Source organism: Cydia strobilella, chromosome 17, assembly GCF_947568885.1.
Source record: "Cydia strobilella chromosome 17, ilCydStro3.1, whole genome shotgun sequence".
Lineage (NCBI taxonomy): Eukaryota > Metazoa > Arthropoda > Insecta > Lepidoptera > Tortricidae > Cydia > Cydia strobilella.
In genome coordinates this window covers 15,817,654-15,834,073 of record NC_086057.1, presented here as the reverse complement: position 1 = coordinate 15,834,073, position 16,420 = coordinate 15,817,654, and the positions used below count along the sequence as shown (strand labels likewise).

Genomic DNA, 16,420 nt, shown 5'->3' with positions numbered 1-16,420 from the left:
TTGAAATAGCACATAAAGAGAAAGTACATAAAAACTAAAATTATAAGCGTATTCGGCGCGCACGCAAACCGAATATAATGCAAGCGAGTCGGCGCGTAAGCAATAACCGTTAGCTCGAGCGGCGCGAGCGCATGCGTCCAGCCTCGAGAGTAGTAAATTGCCGACTGGCAGGAATTTCCGAGCGCGCACGAATGCGCGATCGGGCCGCCGATCTACGGCGGAACTAACCGAGCGATAAGACAAGTACCTGTACGCCGCGCTCGCATCGCGCGAAACCGCAACGGTATTTGAATGTTATTACATTTATATTCTTTATAAAAATACTAATAATTGTCGCCACAGACCCTCAGATTGTGGTACTGGCGCCACCTACGCAGAGTTTCGCGTAATATTCCCTATTGAAACGATGTCACACTCGGCCACCCCAGCACAGCGTTTTTTGAGCGACGGCGTCTAATAGTCAGCGCTATGGAAAATGGCGTCGCTGCGCAGTTGCGCCAACCTTGCGCCAAACAGCAGCCATAGAGACTAAACGAAGACACTCAGGAGACGCTAGTGTGGGGTGGCCCTAAATGCAGGCACCTAAGAAGATATGTCTGTATATCCCATTGTCCTTAATCGTCACACTCTTATCACGGCAAATTTGAGACTGAATATTGGTCAGTTTGGTCACCTTTTCAATAAGATCGGGTTGGAGATAGTTTCAGTTGTACCTAGTTCATTTGTATTTTAACGGAAACGCATGAACGTTTTATGCTTTTTAATCATTCTCAGTACTACGTCGAAAAGAGAGGTATGGGCACTGTGAATGACATCTCGCTTTGTGTGGTAGGGCACAGGACAGCGGATGTCATTCCAGATCTAGAGCAGAGCCCAACTGGGGAAGTACCTCCACCTTACAGAAAACCGCAGCCAAATAACACTAGACCCTACTCATAGTGTTGTGTTCCTGCCGGTAAGTAAGGTTGCCAGAGCTCAACGAGGGAGAGGAGTGGGGGTCGGCAATGCGCGTGTAATATCTCCGGTGTTGCAGGCGTCCATAGGCTACGGTAACTGCTTACCATCAGGCGGACCGTATGCTTGATTGCCACCGACGTGGTATTAAAAAAAAAAAACAGGTTGACTAAAGAAGCATGACAAATACCTACGAACGAAATAAATGTCATATACTAAGAAAAATTGACCAAGGCCTCCGGTGCAGGCTTTTCCAGACTTTTTCTTAGTATACGACATTTATTTCAGTTTATAATTTATATAGTATAGTAGTGTTTCTACTAGAAACAAATTAAAGTATTTTCAGAAAAAAATTAATTTGTTCTAATACTTCTAACAGTAAAAAAAATACGATGGTAAAGGATTATGTACTACATCTGTATCGCTGTGTGCCTTTTTAACATTTCCAGTTTCTGCATTACCTATGTTCAAAGAATTTGAGAGTACAGACTTCGTTCACGAGTCCAGAAGAAATATTACATAAAGCATACTTTTTAATACAGTACAGTTGCTCAAAAAGTGCTACTTTTCGTGGCTGTTTAGCGTGCGGAAAGTTGGTTTTCGCGAACTAGTGCTTTTTACTTTTCCAATTTTTTTAAATTTATACTTGTTCCTATTCATGACTACTTGATTGATGAGTGTTTATATTAGTTTCCTTTAAACGTCGTAATCAACATAAAAACCTACTGTTAATGTAAGAATACGAAAAATATGCATATTTCATATTTTATTACTTACCTCTTCATCATTATAAGTATTATAACACGTTTATTTTTTAATGTTGAAAAACCGTTCTTAATAAGTTGGCTGAATGGAACGGAACGCCTGTCAAAGAAGAGGCATATTTTCTTACTGCAAAAATGTTTTAAGTTTCCAAAGGCAACATTCGATATTGTTTTTATAAATATACGATACACAAATAATCGTAAATAGCGATATTTAGGTAATAATAGTACAATGTTTTAATATTTACAATTGTTTCTGTCTTATAGAACATGCATTTGAAAAAAAAAAAACTTTCATTGAAGTGGGTTCAATAATAATAATAACATAATCTATTCTAGTCGAATAAAAGCTAGAAAAACACCTCTTCATAATGTCAATGTCAATGATGTCACAGAATTAATAATATAAAAAGTTTCGAATTCCATTCCTTAATACTTGTTGCTTTTCTTATTTTTTCGCAACTGTATTAAAAAACGTCGTTCGATACACGTGCGGATATGTCATTCTTCACTCGTCCCGAGTCTTGCCACGAGCCGTAGCTCGGTACTCCTGCTGAAGTAATGACATACTTTCCGCACTAGCATCGAAATGTACTATTATCGCCCTAACATCGCTTCTCACTGAACTCCGACCCCTCGACGATGGATGCGCGTCTCGACACAGATATGCCGCTACGAATGGCGGGATTACGTTTGTTTATTCCACAGTTTTGTGCACTCCAAACTCTAACCTCGATTCCTCGTCTCCTCCCCGGTCTTAGTTTGAAGAATATCTAGATAAAGTTCGCGGCGTTTCATCTTTCTAGGATGAATTTGAAATCTCGAGAAATAGGTTAGCTCGCTCAGCACATTTTCGTTGTTTTCCCACTTGTATAATAATGTAAATAGGGTAAGGAAATGTACTCACCTACCTATTTAGTTGTTCTAAATATATAAATTACCGTTTTAAAAAAGTCCTGTACTTATGTAAATTATGTACCTTTCGTTTTTGTAAATTAAGAATTAAAATGAGCTCTTTCTACTAGAATCTCGTGATTTTATGCCTAGAATTTAAAGTTTTTGTACCTAAAAGTTCAACCGTAAATTACTACTGACAGCTAGATGATTGTCTAAACTAATAATAGTGATAATGCTCGTATTCGTATGCTTACCACTTTTGCTTTTCTCTACACAGTTGTTACTCGTATAGGTGATGATCTTTCAATAGCTCAATATGATAATAAAATAATATAGTTATTTGTTATACAAGGGTGCAAAGTTGTATTTTACCAGCGAGTGTGGAATTGAAACACGAGCAAGTGAAAGGATTCTATAGTTGAACCACGAGCGAAGCGAGTGGTTCTAAAATAGAATCCTGAGCGTAGCTAGTGTTTCAACACACGAGAAGTAAAATACATTTGCACCCGTGTGTAACACAAAACTTTTCGCGTCACTATAGCGAGGAAAGTGCAACATCCACAGGCGTTAGATCATCTTCATCACTGGAATCACTAATGTTTTTACGATATTATAACAATAAACTCTGGAAATTCTGTATTTTTACGTGAGAAGTTTTAAAGTAAAAATTTTGTTTACAATGTTGACATTTCTGACGTATGAAATGTCAATGATGCGTTTTGAAATTGCGTCGACTCAACTTGTGCGTGCAGAATTTGCGCGTTATTTAACACTAGCTGTGCCCGCGGCTTCGCCTGCGTGGAATTCGGTCTGTGTCAGTAAGCGGCTAATTCACCCCTAATTTATCTCCCTGTCCCCTGGAGACAGAACTTAAAGTAAAGTTGACAGATGGATACGCTAGAGGACTGTAGTCCAGATAAAATATTTTACAATTAGGTACCTACCACCAAAGATAGATATAACTCCGTAATAGATGGATACAGTCTAAGGAAAAAACGTGCCTCGAAAATCACGAAAATTTGATTCTCGATCAGATGTCGCTACTACCTTTTGCCTACTCTTGTATAGAGGGCGTTGACGGTTTCGTTTGTTATTATTTAACAATTTTAACGCATATCAGTGAAAGAACATGGGTCAAAATAATAAAAATAATTAATGCAAATAAAAAAGATCATTTATCCATATTTAAATACATTTTATCGTATTTTAATAAATCTTCATTTTTAGTTTTAAAGTGTATCTATAGATGGCAGTGAATTTACTGTGGTTACAAAATTTACTATGACAGTACCGCTCTATAATATATATCCTCTTTGCTACCACTAAATAAAATTACACTCCAAAATGAATATTTTTTTGCCCTTATTCAAATTTTTGACGTGATTTAAACGGCATAGTTAGGTGTATATCGAACGATACAGTACCATTTTTGTATTTTTACGTCCTTGACTGTACCTATGCAAATAATACTACATAATTCCGAAATTTTTTATTCCGAATTTTAGAATGTCGAATTTTCACATTCCGATTTTTAAATGCTCGACCCATCAAAATTCCCACTGTCATAATTACGAATGATGAAGATTTATATTTCCGAAAACCCAAAAAGCCGAATATTGTAAATTCCGAACTACATAATTCCGACTATAACAATTCCGATGGTGGCAAACACCGAATTTAACATTTACGATTTTCAAAATCACGAATTCGGAATTGCCCTTATTCCGAATTAACGTGATTCCTATTTTAAATATTCCAACTTTTCTGGCAACAGTTCGTTTTCTTGGGGGTCGCAGTTCTAACCTAACCTAACCCACTTTTCTGGCAACAGTTCGTTTTCTTGGGGGTCGCAATTCTAACCTAACCTAACCCACTTCTGGCAACAGTTCGTTTTCTTGGGGGTCGCAGTTCTAACTTAACCTAACCCACTTCTAGCAACAGTTCGGGTTCGCAGTTCTGTCTAATTTATTTATGCCGAATTTTTATGTCAACGATATTTTATGCCGAATTTAACATGACGCGGCACGACAGGTACCCGTAATAATTACTAAAACGTGAGTCTTCATTTGAATATCACGGATTTCATTTTTCCGATCTTGTAAAAAACCGAATTTCTGAATACCGAATTATTTTATTTCCGATCGGACAATGATTTTTCGGAATTTAGGAATTCGGAAAAAAATATTTTCAGAAAAGTCTAAAATCGGAACTTTAAGCTTTCTGTCAAGTGGCAATCGGATTTAAAGTTTTCGAAAATAGCACATTCGTGATTTTATTCCATCGTGTTTTTAAAAATCGTAATTTTGATATTTCGGACTTATAAATAATCGGGATTATGAAAGTCGTGGTTATAAAAATCGGAAAAACGTATTTCGGAATATTTGGGTGTTACCATCAAAATCATGTCATCAAAATCGGTCCTCCAGACAAATCAGTCTAAGCATGACGCCGGCGGCGGGCAGCGTTTGCCCCTTTTTTTTGTTTTCGGAGTGGGAAATGCAACTGCGTAGCGTCTGCCCCTACGATTTGTTGATGGTCATAGCGAAGCAGACGCTCACAGGGACTTGTAGGCGCTTGAAGCGGAACGGGAAGTTGCCCGGAATGAGGGGGATACGCAGGATGAACACGGCTTCTCCGGCGCCACACTCCGTCAGGATCTGCGCCTACATATGTATTGCGTACGATGTATTTGGGATCACAATCGAGACTCGCGCTGGCTTGCCGTTTCAGCCGAAAGCGAAGCGACCTGCCTGCGAGACTTTCGCGAAAGATTCGATTTTTTTCGGGAAGGCATGGTAACGCGTATAAGTCCCAAATCGTTTGACATTTACTGAAAAATGTTTTTTTTTAAAGTACCCACCTTCGTGACCATTATTAAGAGGAAAGGGCACGGCCGCTTCTCCATGCAAACGCAGTCTCCATTTTTTGGATAAAAACTACCCTATGTTCTTCCAAGGGACTCAAACTATCTCTATACCAAATTTTATCTAAATCGGTTTAGCGGTTTAAGCGTAAAGAGAAATTAAAAAAAAGTTTTTTTCATAATTTTTGTGTTTTCACTCGGGAATGGTGTCATTTTGATATCATAAATAAATTCGGCATACCCGATTTATACAAATACGATACCTAACTTGGGCTAGTAGCTAAATTGATATAGTTATCAAGATAAAGTTTTTAACCCCTTTTTCACCACCATGGGGGATGAATTTTTAAAAACGCTGAAAAAAAATTCTTGCTTTTTAATATAATTAACGTTTTGCAAAGTTTTAAGTTCCTAGCTTAAAATAAAATTTGCACCCCAAAACAAACTTTCATCCCCTTTTCAACCCCTGAGGGGTTAAATTTCCAAAAACGTCAAAATTAGTTTTTTTGTAATCGTCTATCATACCTTTCTAAGAAGTTTCAAAGCATTTGTAATGGTTTCAAACTTTCAACCCCCTTTAACCCTGTTAGGGGACGAATTCTTGAAAACGCTAAAATAACTTTTCCTGTATTATAATAATATGCCCATTATACAGTTTCAAGTAACGCACTAAAAAAAAATTGATCTCCATACAAACTTTCAACCTCTATTTCACCTCCTTAGGGGATGAATTTTCAAAAACGCTGAAATTAGTTTTCTTGTATTTCAATAATATATCTTCTTACGAAGTTTCAAATTGCTAGCTTAAAATAAATCTTGAACCCCATACAAACTTTCATCTCCTTTTTAACCCCCTTAGGGGTAAAATTTCTCAAATTTTTATAGCCTATAACCTGGCCGTGGATTTTTTCGACAGATTAGTAAAGTTTGCATCAAAATCCGTTCAGCCGTTTTCGTTTTATGCGCGGTCAAATAAACAGACAAACAGATAAACAGATAAACAGATAAACAGACAAAAATTCTAAAAACTGTTGGAATGTGTTCTGTTATCGATTCTAAGTATCCCCAGCCAATTTTTTTTAGAATATCTTCCATGTACAGACTTTCGACCGTCTTCCGCTTTATTATATGTATAGATCATTATTAGAAAACAAACGTTTCTTATGGAATTTTAAGGTTTATGACTTAAAATCAGTAAATAAAGCTAAATTTGGTATTTTTTATTAAATTCTCAAACCATTTATTTAATGATAATTAATATCGAACGAACCATTATTATGAGCGTTTTACGTTTTGTTATCTGTCAAGCTACTTAAACACGCTCCATCCAAGGTCAAATTACTTTCCCCACTAGTGGATAAAATGCGTTTTTCCCCGCTTGTTTTAAAGGATAAAAGACGGCTTTCCGAGCTAGTGAGGGGAAAAGTAATTTATTTAAATACAAGATATATATATACAGTGGCACTACTAAACTAAATTAATAACTAGCTTAAATCTAATATAGGCCCTTGAGGCATTGTACCAAGGATGCTGGCGGCATTTCCTCGTATCGCAATGCTGATACGTTGTGCGAGGAAGCCGGCCAGCTCTTCGGTCACCGTTAATATTAAGATATCTGGAAAGTGAATATTTAGGTATGGTAGTTACTCTCCTTGTTTATAAAATCGTCTAGACTATACTAAATTTAGTGATTAAACCGGATCTAACGAGATATCATTTCATTAGTTTTACCTTATCCGACGATTCAGCTGGGTTTCACCAGCTGTGGTCACGGATACTCAACCCAGCCGAAACGTCGGATACAGTAAATATAATGAATGAACATCGCGTTAGACCTAGTTAAATCACTAAATATGTCTACAAAACACGACAGTTTAGTGTCTATACAATAGATTAGGACACTAAGTAAGGGACACATTCGACGAACACACAATATATTTAAGAGATTTAACACTTTTCCGCCAACATTCTAATGTAAATCACCTCACAAACGCCGTTTCATCCTGATTTATTTAAACCCCAACTTAAACCAACAAAGGAATAAAACTCCAAGAAGGGGTTGAATTAAACGCGGTCGTAACCTACCGGAAAGGATTTCCTCAGCAACACTAACCCGGTGATTCGCCGTACGCAATCCCGATTTATCGGTCCGGGCGAAGCCGGGAAGCCCGCAATCCCGCAATGGATTCCCAATCGAATTAGCCATTTTATTATTGCATTTTCTTCTGAATAATGACTTTAAACGGTATTAAGGTTGGATTTTAAATGCAGGAGCTTTTAGAGTTTTATGTTTAAGCTTAGAGAAATGGTTTTGAAAGATAATGATTATTGACCTATTTTCGCTTGGTGTAAACGAAAATTAGAGACCAAGCTACCTCAGCACAGACTGCAGCGTCAAAGTATGGAAGTGTCATCTTAAGCGTCCGCAGCAAGCTCGGTCGAATTTCACCTTCTCATACAAACGGAGTTTCGTTTTTATTTTAAAACTACGTGTTGAATTGTAATGAAACTTTGCACATATGTACAGTGACATGAAGTACATCTATACCTGTAATTAGTTTGTTTCTATAGCTCTAGCTTATAATACGATCGAAATAGAGCAAAAACAAGTTTTGTATGAGAAACTTAAATTTTTGAATGGAAAGGCCTTAAGGTATCTTAAGCTATATAAACTAATTACTAAGTACCTACAAAGTTTCAGAGTATCTAGTAACTACGTTTCTATGGAGAACCAAGCTTGCTGCGGACTCTTAAATGTCAAATTACTACGAAAATACAATTACATTATCACATCATACTCTTTGCAGAATTAGCCTCATGCCTGAAGTTTATATTTGAACGAAATATGTTTTATTCGGATGTTTGTTACCGTTATATCAAGTTACAAATGCATTTCCGTTTTTAAATTACCATTTAATCACTTCAAATTATAAATAAAAAGTACAAAAATTTGCCCGCGAAAAGCTAGTGAGCGAAACGCTCGAAAAGCCACGTGACGTCACGCGTTCGACAGATTAGTGTCATTAGTAGCAAACGTCAGTTGGGCCGCCCAACGTGTGACGTCATCACGCTCTGTCGAATTCGCGCCAAAAATTATGAGCGTTTCAACCGCTCAAAAATTTTCAACATTTTAAATATTTTTTAATAAAATAATGTTAAGGTTTACAAAAGTATTTTTATCATTTCCGGTGTTCCAACGATATAAATTATGAATCCAAAAATAAAAATAAATTCATGCATGGAGCTAATTAGCTTGCACGGACTTTTACTTACTTCCTTTCAATTAACTTTAGAAACTTTAATGGTCGAACTAATTGGATGACGCCAAAAATACAATGTAAAATTCACAAAACAATGAGAAGGTTCAAAGTGTTTTGACCCTACATAAGGTAGGTATATAAGATAGGTAAATAACTGTCGGAAAATCATTCCGGGTCCGTCCGGAACACGAACAAAGTTAATAAAAACAAAGGAAAATGTAAATTTATATTATATATAGTATTAAGTATATATTCGTTGTAACATGCCTATTTCCTATTAATTTAATTAAAAATATATTTGTAGGTACCGAAGTCTGTTCTGAAGACAGAACAACCGCAAAAGGATGGTCGTCCCTATGGACCCTATGACAAGGCTGTGCGCCACAAATCATTGCCGCAAAGTACCTATAAACAAAGACTTATGTAACTCCGTTTAAGATGAATACATAGTCTAAAGAAAAACACGTGCCTCGGAAATCAAGAAAAATTGATTCTCGGACAGATGGCGCCTATACCTTTGGCCTATTCTCGGCTGAAGGCGTTGACGACCCCGATTGATATTTAACATTTTCAACACATATCAGTGAAAGAAGTTGGGTCAAAATCATATAAAAATAATAAACACTTACAAATAAAAATAAAAATTATCCATATATACCTATACATTTTCATTTTTATGTTTTCATCATGTGTCTATAGATGGCAAGTAAATTTACTGTGACTACAAAAATTACTATGACAGTAACCCTCTATCTTTGCGATAAAAAAACCGGACAAGTCCGAGTCGGACTCGCCCACCGAGGGTTCCGTACTTTTTAGTATTTGTTGTTTTAGCGGTGTGGGTTCTTATCTATATGATTGTTAAATCAAACACGAACACCACGTATAAATATAAACTATAATCTTAATTTCTACAAAATTCAAATAATGCTGAATTTACCTAATATATAAGTAGTTTAGTAAATGATATGGAACCCTACACAAACAAATGTCAAACCCCTATATCAGACCTACATCTCCGCTATGACAGCACCCCTCTATCCTATATATTCTCTTTACCTATATTCATGAGCTCATCTCCCCTACTTAGGCAATGAAATTAGCCACAAATCATTGCCGCGGAGCATAAATCAGCCGCGAACTTTGCAGGCAAAGTTGCCCCGTAAAAAGTTGGCCGACATAAATTCGCCGGATGTTTATTTATTTTGTTAGCGAAGTTGGTATTGGGATCGCGAGTTGTGATTAACCTCGGTTATAGGGTCTGTAGGCCGAGCACATGATTGGCGCGAGAGTATCTCGCCGCGAGATAGACGACCCTACTTTTACTAACTGTATGAATTAAAGGGGGACGGGTAGTCTATCTCGCGGCGAGATACTCTCGCGCCAATCATGTGCTAGCCCGGCTGGTAGGTATATGTTTTGTGTCGTTCTTGGACAAATGGGTACGTAGACCTCGGTAATACCTATTAACAACACTATACCGTTCATAACTATTTAGGCACTCGTAATTTTTTCCATACAATTGTATACAAAATCGACTCAAAATTATACCGCTAAGTCGTAGTCGGGTAACAGTTTTTTGTGCATTTTACTTGTTAATTTAACAGATATATCGAACTTCAAAATGATGTGCAAAATAGGTATTCGTGTATATACATTGCCTATTTACCAAATGGCAAGCGTAAAAAAATCCATAAATCGTATCGAATCGATCGAATATACTAAATTCGCATTGTAGCATTCCACCCAGGCACACCAAACGAGAATGTTCGGTTGAAATTATATGAACGGGCCTATCTTTGCTTTTGAAATCATTGACCGGGTTCTTAGGGATTAATAATTAAGAACTAATTATTTTAAACAATTTGCACCATCTAGCGTAAGTTTTCGTAACTATAGACAATGTAGTCAACATGGAGAACTGGATCCTTCCTTACTTAGTAGCTTTGGCTTCATCATAGTAGTACCACAACCATCGTATAGATGGCGCTTAACTTAGTTTTCACACCTTGTGTGAAAATTTTTTTTTTCGTGTTGTATATGTCGCTACAAATATGAAATCTCTACTTAATCCATCCATACTAATCCATACTAATATTATAAATGCGAAAGTCTGTCTGTCTGTGTGTTCCCTCTTCACGCTTAAACCGCTGAATCGATTTAGATGAAATTTGGCATAGAGATAGGTTGAGTCCCTGAGAAGGACATGTAAAAAGCGGGGTGGAATTGAGATAATTAACGAAGTGCCTGCTAATTTGTGTGCATAATATGCTCAAATTTACATTGCTATGAAATTTTTTCCAGGCGCTATTCTTACTCTAGCTGCGGTTACTAAGTCCACGCAGACGAAGTCGCGGGCAAAAGCTAGTAATATCATAAATGCGAGTGTGTCTGTCTGTTACCTCTTCACGCTTAAACTGCTGAACCAATTGTATTGAAATTTGGTATGGAGATAGTTTGAGTCCCGGGGAAGGACATAGGATAGTTTTTATCCCGAAAATCATCCCTCAAGGGGGTACTGTTTGTAGCGTTTGTCACCTCTTTACGCTTTAACCTTTTATATATATATATATATCTAGGAAAGCAACTGTCCTTTACAACAACAAACAACGAAGAAGAGGTAGAAAGGAGAGCCAACATAACCTGGAGGAAATTCTGGTCACTGCAAGAAATCCTAAAAGGCAAATACAGCTTAAACCTAAAAAAGATAGTGGCAGATACATGCCTTCTACCGAGCCTGCTCTATGGGTGCCAAACATGGACTTTTACAGATAAAATAAAGAGAAAGATAAGAACCACCCAAAGAGCCATGGAGAGGAGCATGCTCAACATAAAAAAGATACAAAAAATAAAGAGTACATCTATAAGAGAAAAAACAAAGTTACAAGACGCACTAACTCAAGCCCTCAAATTAAAATGGCGGTGGGCAGGACACATCGCACGGTACAAAGACCATAGATGGACAATATTGGCAACGAAATGGAAAGGCCCAAGTGGCAAAAGGAAAGTAGGAAAGCCATATAAACGATGGCTGGACGATATAAAAGAAATTGCAGGGAAAGACTGGCTAAACAAAGCGGAAGACAGGCAGAAATGGAGAGAATTGGAGGAGCCAAAGAGGGGTCCAAATTAAATAATTAGATAGTAAATAGAATACATAAACCTAACACTAACTACTAACTATAAGAAACTTACTAACCAATACGCTAAAACTTCTAATGTAAAACAATTGTAAATTGGAAATAAAAGGCTTTTTTATTTTTATTTTTTTATTTACGCTTTAACCGCTGAACTAATTAAGATGAATTTAGGTAGATATACGGTAGGTAGTTTTTATCAATCATCATCATTCCACGCAGACGAAGTCGCGAGCAGAAGCTAGTCTAAAATAAAACTATAATTACTATATATTTCTACTTTATTTTACTACGTCACACTCAAGCCTTATACTTGTCATTGTGTTTATAATTGATCTTCTTATCAATACCAAGCAATTGCCGTATAATAAACTCAGGCAAACGCTTGTGGCGCCACCTGGTGGGTAGCGGGGTGTGGTTAGCCTTCTCCAGTTTGCTGGCCACGTACTGTTCGGCTGAGAATTCGTTGGCATTCTTGATGAGGGCCAGAAGTTCGTTTTGGAAGGCCTTCTCCTTGATTTGGCGGCGGCGTTGCTTTATCTGTAAATTAGGATTAAGTTTTTAAGTACAAATAAAAATTAAAACCTAAAAGTCATTGTAGAAGAGGAGTAGTTAACTACTAACTAACTTTGACAGACTTGATAACATACACGGTGGCTAAAAAATAAGTGCATTCCCGTTGCCAGGGAGCTTTTGGGATTATACTGAGCAACTTTTACTATGGGATCAACCCCGAAATAGCGAAGGAAAATTTGGCTATTTCATACATTTTGGCTGGAAAGGTACATTTTTTTTCGGTATTTCGTGGTTGATCCCATAGTAAAAGTTGCTCAGTATATTCTCAAAACCTTCCTGGCAATGGGAATGCACTAATTTTTTAGCCACCCTGTATACATTTTGGATTTTAGGTTTAATCAATGATCATGTTTCATAGATTTACTTACAAAGTTTATTAAATTGCGGAAATCTTTCATATTTTGTATATAGACTTTGCTCAAAAACAGCTAAAAAGGAAAAGTTTCGCTTCTTCTGGTCTACCGACCTTCTGTATTTGTGCCATTCTCAATCAAAAGGGTACTTATTGTCGCTTATCAATAAGGTGCTACTTCCATAAAAATTTAATTTGAAATCAACCTTATCAACAACCGACAATGTCGTACAAAGGTACCACAACTAAAAGTAGTTGAAAATGTCACATTTACATGGAGCATGGGTTAAAGTCACCTGCAATAATATGTTACTCTGCAAAGGCCGCAAAAATATGAGACACGGCCTTATGGCTCTACAAATAAGACCGTGGCAAATATTATAATATTTGATTGAGGACATGTACCACGTATTGGTGGAACGTGTGCGGGACGAATCCTTTAGGAGCCAACTGAAAATATCATGTAATATTTTTAACAATGTTGGTGGGTGCAATAGTGCCCTGGCTTTTCCATTGACAGATGAGGCCGGAGCACTGTTCAAGCTAATAAATATATGCCTAAGTAATTGTAAGTGAGTGTGATTGTTTGTTGATTATATGGAGCGACATAATCGTTAAGCGAAAGCTTATTAATAAAGATTTAAAAAAAGTATTTCATGTTGTTATTCTGTCCTGTCAGGTAGGGGACCAAAGTAGGGCAGTTTTTGTTACAAGAAATTTTATACCATGTTCTACTAACACACTTGATAGATGGCCCTTTACGAAAGGGGATAAGATCAGTGCCGGCCCGAGTCATAGATCAGGGTAGAGCGAAATTGGGTTTTGGCGCCCTTCGTTGAAGCTTCTTACCCAAAACCAAAACGAACCGTATTTTGGGCCTGCATCACACTCGCATCTTTTAAAACATTTTTTTTTTCATTTGCTATTTTGGCGCCCCCCTTGCCATCCGGCGCCTAGAGCGGCCACTCCACTCGCTCTACCCTAGATCCGGCCCTGGTCATATGATTACCACAAGAAGGTCAATGCCTTAAACTTTATCACGCTCTCAAGCACTAACCAAACTAAAGGCCTGGGTATTTGCAAATAGAACCCTTAGCATGCCCACTGATGACACGCACACCGAATGTCATTTTACCAAACTGTACACAGTAGAAATCCCTCCTAGAGACAAATGGACCAACGACCAAATGTACGTCGAAGAGGGAAGCCATATTTGGTACACGGATGGTTCCAAGAAAGGCAATGATGTAGGATGTGGGATCTATGGTGAGAGACCTAAGCTCAGAGCTAGCGTCAGCATGGGCACACAGGCATCAATCTTCCAGGCAGAAGTCTTCGCCATCAACAAATGTGCGGAGCTTAACCTGGATAGAAACCTAAGACACCATCATATCTACATCAACTCAGACAGCCAGGCTGCTCTGCTGGCACTAGATTCCCTCGAGTCAAACTCAAAACTAGTCCAGAACTGTAAAACAAACCTAAATGCACTGGCTAACTCCAACAAAGTCATACTTAGATGGGTACCAGGGCACTCCGACATTAACGGAAACGAAGAAGCGGACGAACTTGCTAGAAAGGGCGCAGACACACCCCTGGTCGGCCCAGAACCGTTCTGTGGAATCACAAAACGGGATGCATACTCTCTGCTCAGCAACATAGAAAAAACGAGAGCAATCGATTGGTGGAAGTTCGTCAAAGGACAAGAACACTCGAAAGCTCTAATCAAAGGGTTCAACGGCAAAACTGCTAAGGAGCTTCTAAGGCTCAAAAGATATAAAACCTGCGCAGTGACTAGAATATTGACTGGACACTGTAAGTTGAACAAACACATGTTCCGAATTGGGAAGAAACAGGATGCGACATGCAGGTTCTGCCAGGAATCAGAGGAGACTGCAATGCACATTCTCTGTTCCTGTGGACCACTAATGTCAAAAAGAAGTATCCACTTAGGGCGGCACATACTGCAACAATATGAGGTACAGAACATTACGGCCCAAAGAATCTGGAATTTTCTGGACTCAACGGGCATTAGTAACGAACTTTAAAGGGCCGTCACAATAGATCACTGCTTGGTCGACGTGACACTCACAGGCCCACAACACCCCAACAATAAATAAAAAAAAAAAAAAAAAACTTTATCAAGTTTTAAAGAGTTAAATCTAATCATGGCAACAAGTGACAGAAAAAAGTTGATTTACCCATAAATATCAGTGCAAAACACTCACCCTTGCCCAGCGATGCCTCATCCTCTTCCAGAGCTTCCTCCTATGATGCTTCTTCATTTTCTTCCTCCTAATAACAATCAGCCGAGCTGCCTGAATCTCATCTTGCTTAATCGCTGGCAGCCCCACTTCATCCTTTCTCCAGTCTTCTACTAGAGGCAGAATTGACCGCGGGTTGATTATAGGGATGTACGGAATAGGATCCTGCTTAATCCTGGCTATTATCGGCTTTTCATTAATCTCTACACCGATTTCTCTTGGAGAAAAAGAAATTACTCTAGCCTTTGGGAAAACATCGTGTTTAGACACCGAAACTGGTTTTATATTTGATGGTTTACATTCCTTTAGCGTATTTAGAGCTGTTTTGATGTTTATCAACCGCAAATCTGGAATATAAAACAGTTATTTCAGTCAAATCGCTAAAAATAAGGATTGTGACATAACCTCAAACGGTACTTACATTTAGCGGTGTTTTGTAGAGAATTCATCATGATGATGAATCGGGGTTAACTTTTTTCATTAATTTATTTTTAAGACATTATACTATTAGTGTTATTTAATGATTTTATACAATAATATCGTAAATGAAATATTGCTGGGCTCAGTGACGTTTGATCTGACATTTGACGAAAAGTGTTGCCATGTAATAAAGTAATAATATCAGTTAAATATCTGTTAGTGCTGTGCAACATAAATGTTCGGTTTTCGGAAATCGAGATCAAAGAATATAATACTTACATCGAGATCTATCACGGAAAAGAATTGTTTTGAACTAGCTTTTGCCCGCGACTTCGTCTGCGTGGAGTTAGTAATTTGGGTAGATTATTTTGTATCCAATCTACTTTTTATCGATACCCCATACAAACTTCCACCCCCCCTTTTCACCCCATTAAAACATGACTTCTGGGACAAAAACTACCCTACGTCCTTCCCCGGAACTCAAACTATCTCTATACCAAATTTTAACTAAATTGGTTCAGCGGTTTAAGCGTGAAGAGGTAATAGACAGACACACACTTTCGCATTTATTCGCATAGAGTAACTTATGGAGTTATATCTATCTTTGATATTAGTATGGTTAGTATGGATATGGATAGTATGGATTTTAGCACATTTGTTTTTTTATACTACGTCAGTTTCCACTGCACAAGCATACGGCCCGCCTGATGTTAAACAGTCTCCGTAGGCTATGTACGCCTGCAACTCCAGAAGAGTTACATGCGCGTTGCCGACCCTAACACTCCTCTCCCTCGTTGAGCTCTGACAACCTTACTCACCGGCAGGAACATCACATCACATACAGCAGGAAAAGTTACGATATGATACCTATGATATTCAAATTCAAATCAAAGATACTAGGACGATTTTAATGAATGGATTATTTTACTTACC

At 37.8% G+C, this 16,420-nt stretch overlaps 1 protein-coding gene across 1 annotated transcript; it reads right to left on the bottom strand.

The window, feature by feature from the left end:
- Positions 1–12,150: 12,150 nt before the first annotated feature.
- On the bottom strand, positions 12,151–15,647 carry LOC134749143 (uncharacterized). Its single transcript, XM_063684049.1, has 3 exons — positions 15,489–15,647; positions 15,032–15,414; positions 12,151–12,415 (listed from the first exon to the last, which is right to left on the bottom strand). The coding sequence occupies exons 1-3, from the start codon at positions 15,517–15,519 to the stop codon at positions 12,176–12,178; spliced, it is 654 nt and encodes a 217-aa protein (XP_063540119.1). The 5' UTR covers positions 15,520–15,647; the 3' UTR covers positions 12,151–12,175.
- Between the last annotated feature and the right edge of the window lie 773 nt (positions 15,648–16,420).

Excerpts from the sequence above, each read along its gene's own strand:
- LOC134749143 (XM_063684049.1), bottom strand. The coding sequence starts at position 15,519 with ATGATGAATTCTCTACAAAACACCGCTAAAT. Across the intron at positions 15,415-15,488 it reads TCTACAAAACACCGCTAAAT|ATTTGCGGTTGATAAACATC; the intron begins GTAAGTACCGTT and ends TTTATATTCCAG. Across the intron at positions 12,416-15,031 it reads TGAGGCATCGCTGGGCAAGG|ATAAAGCAACGCCGCCGCCA; the intron begins GTGAGTGTTTTG and ends CCTAATTTACAG.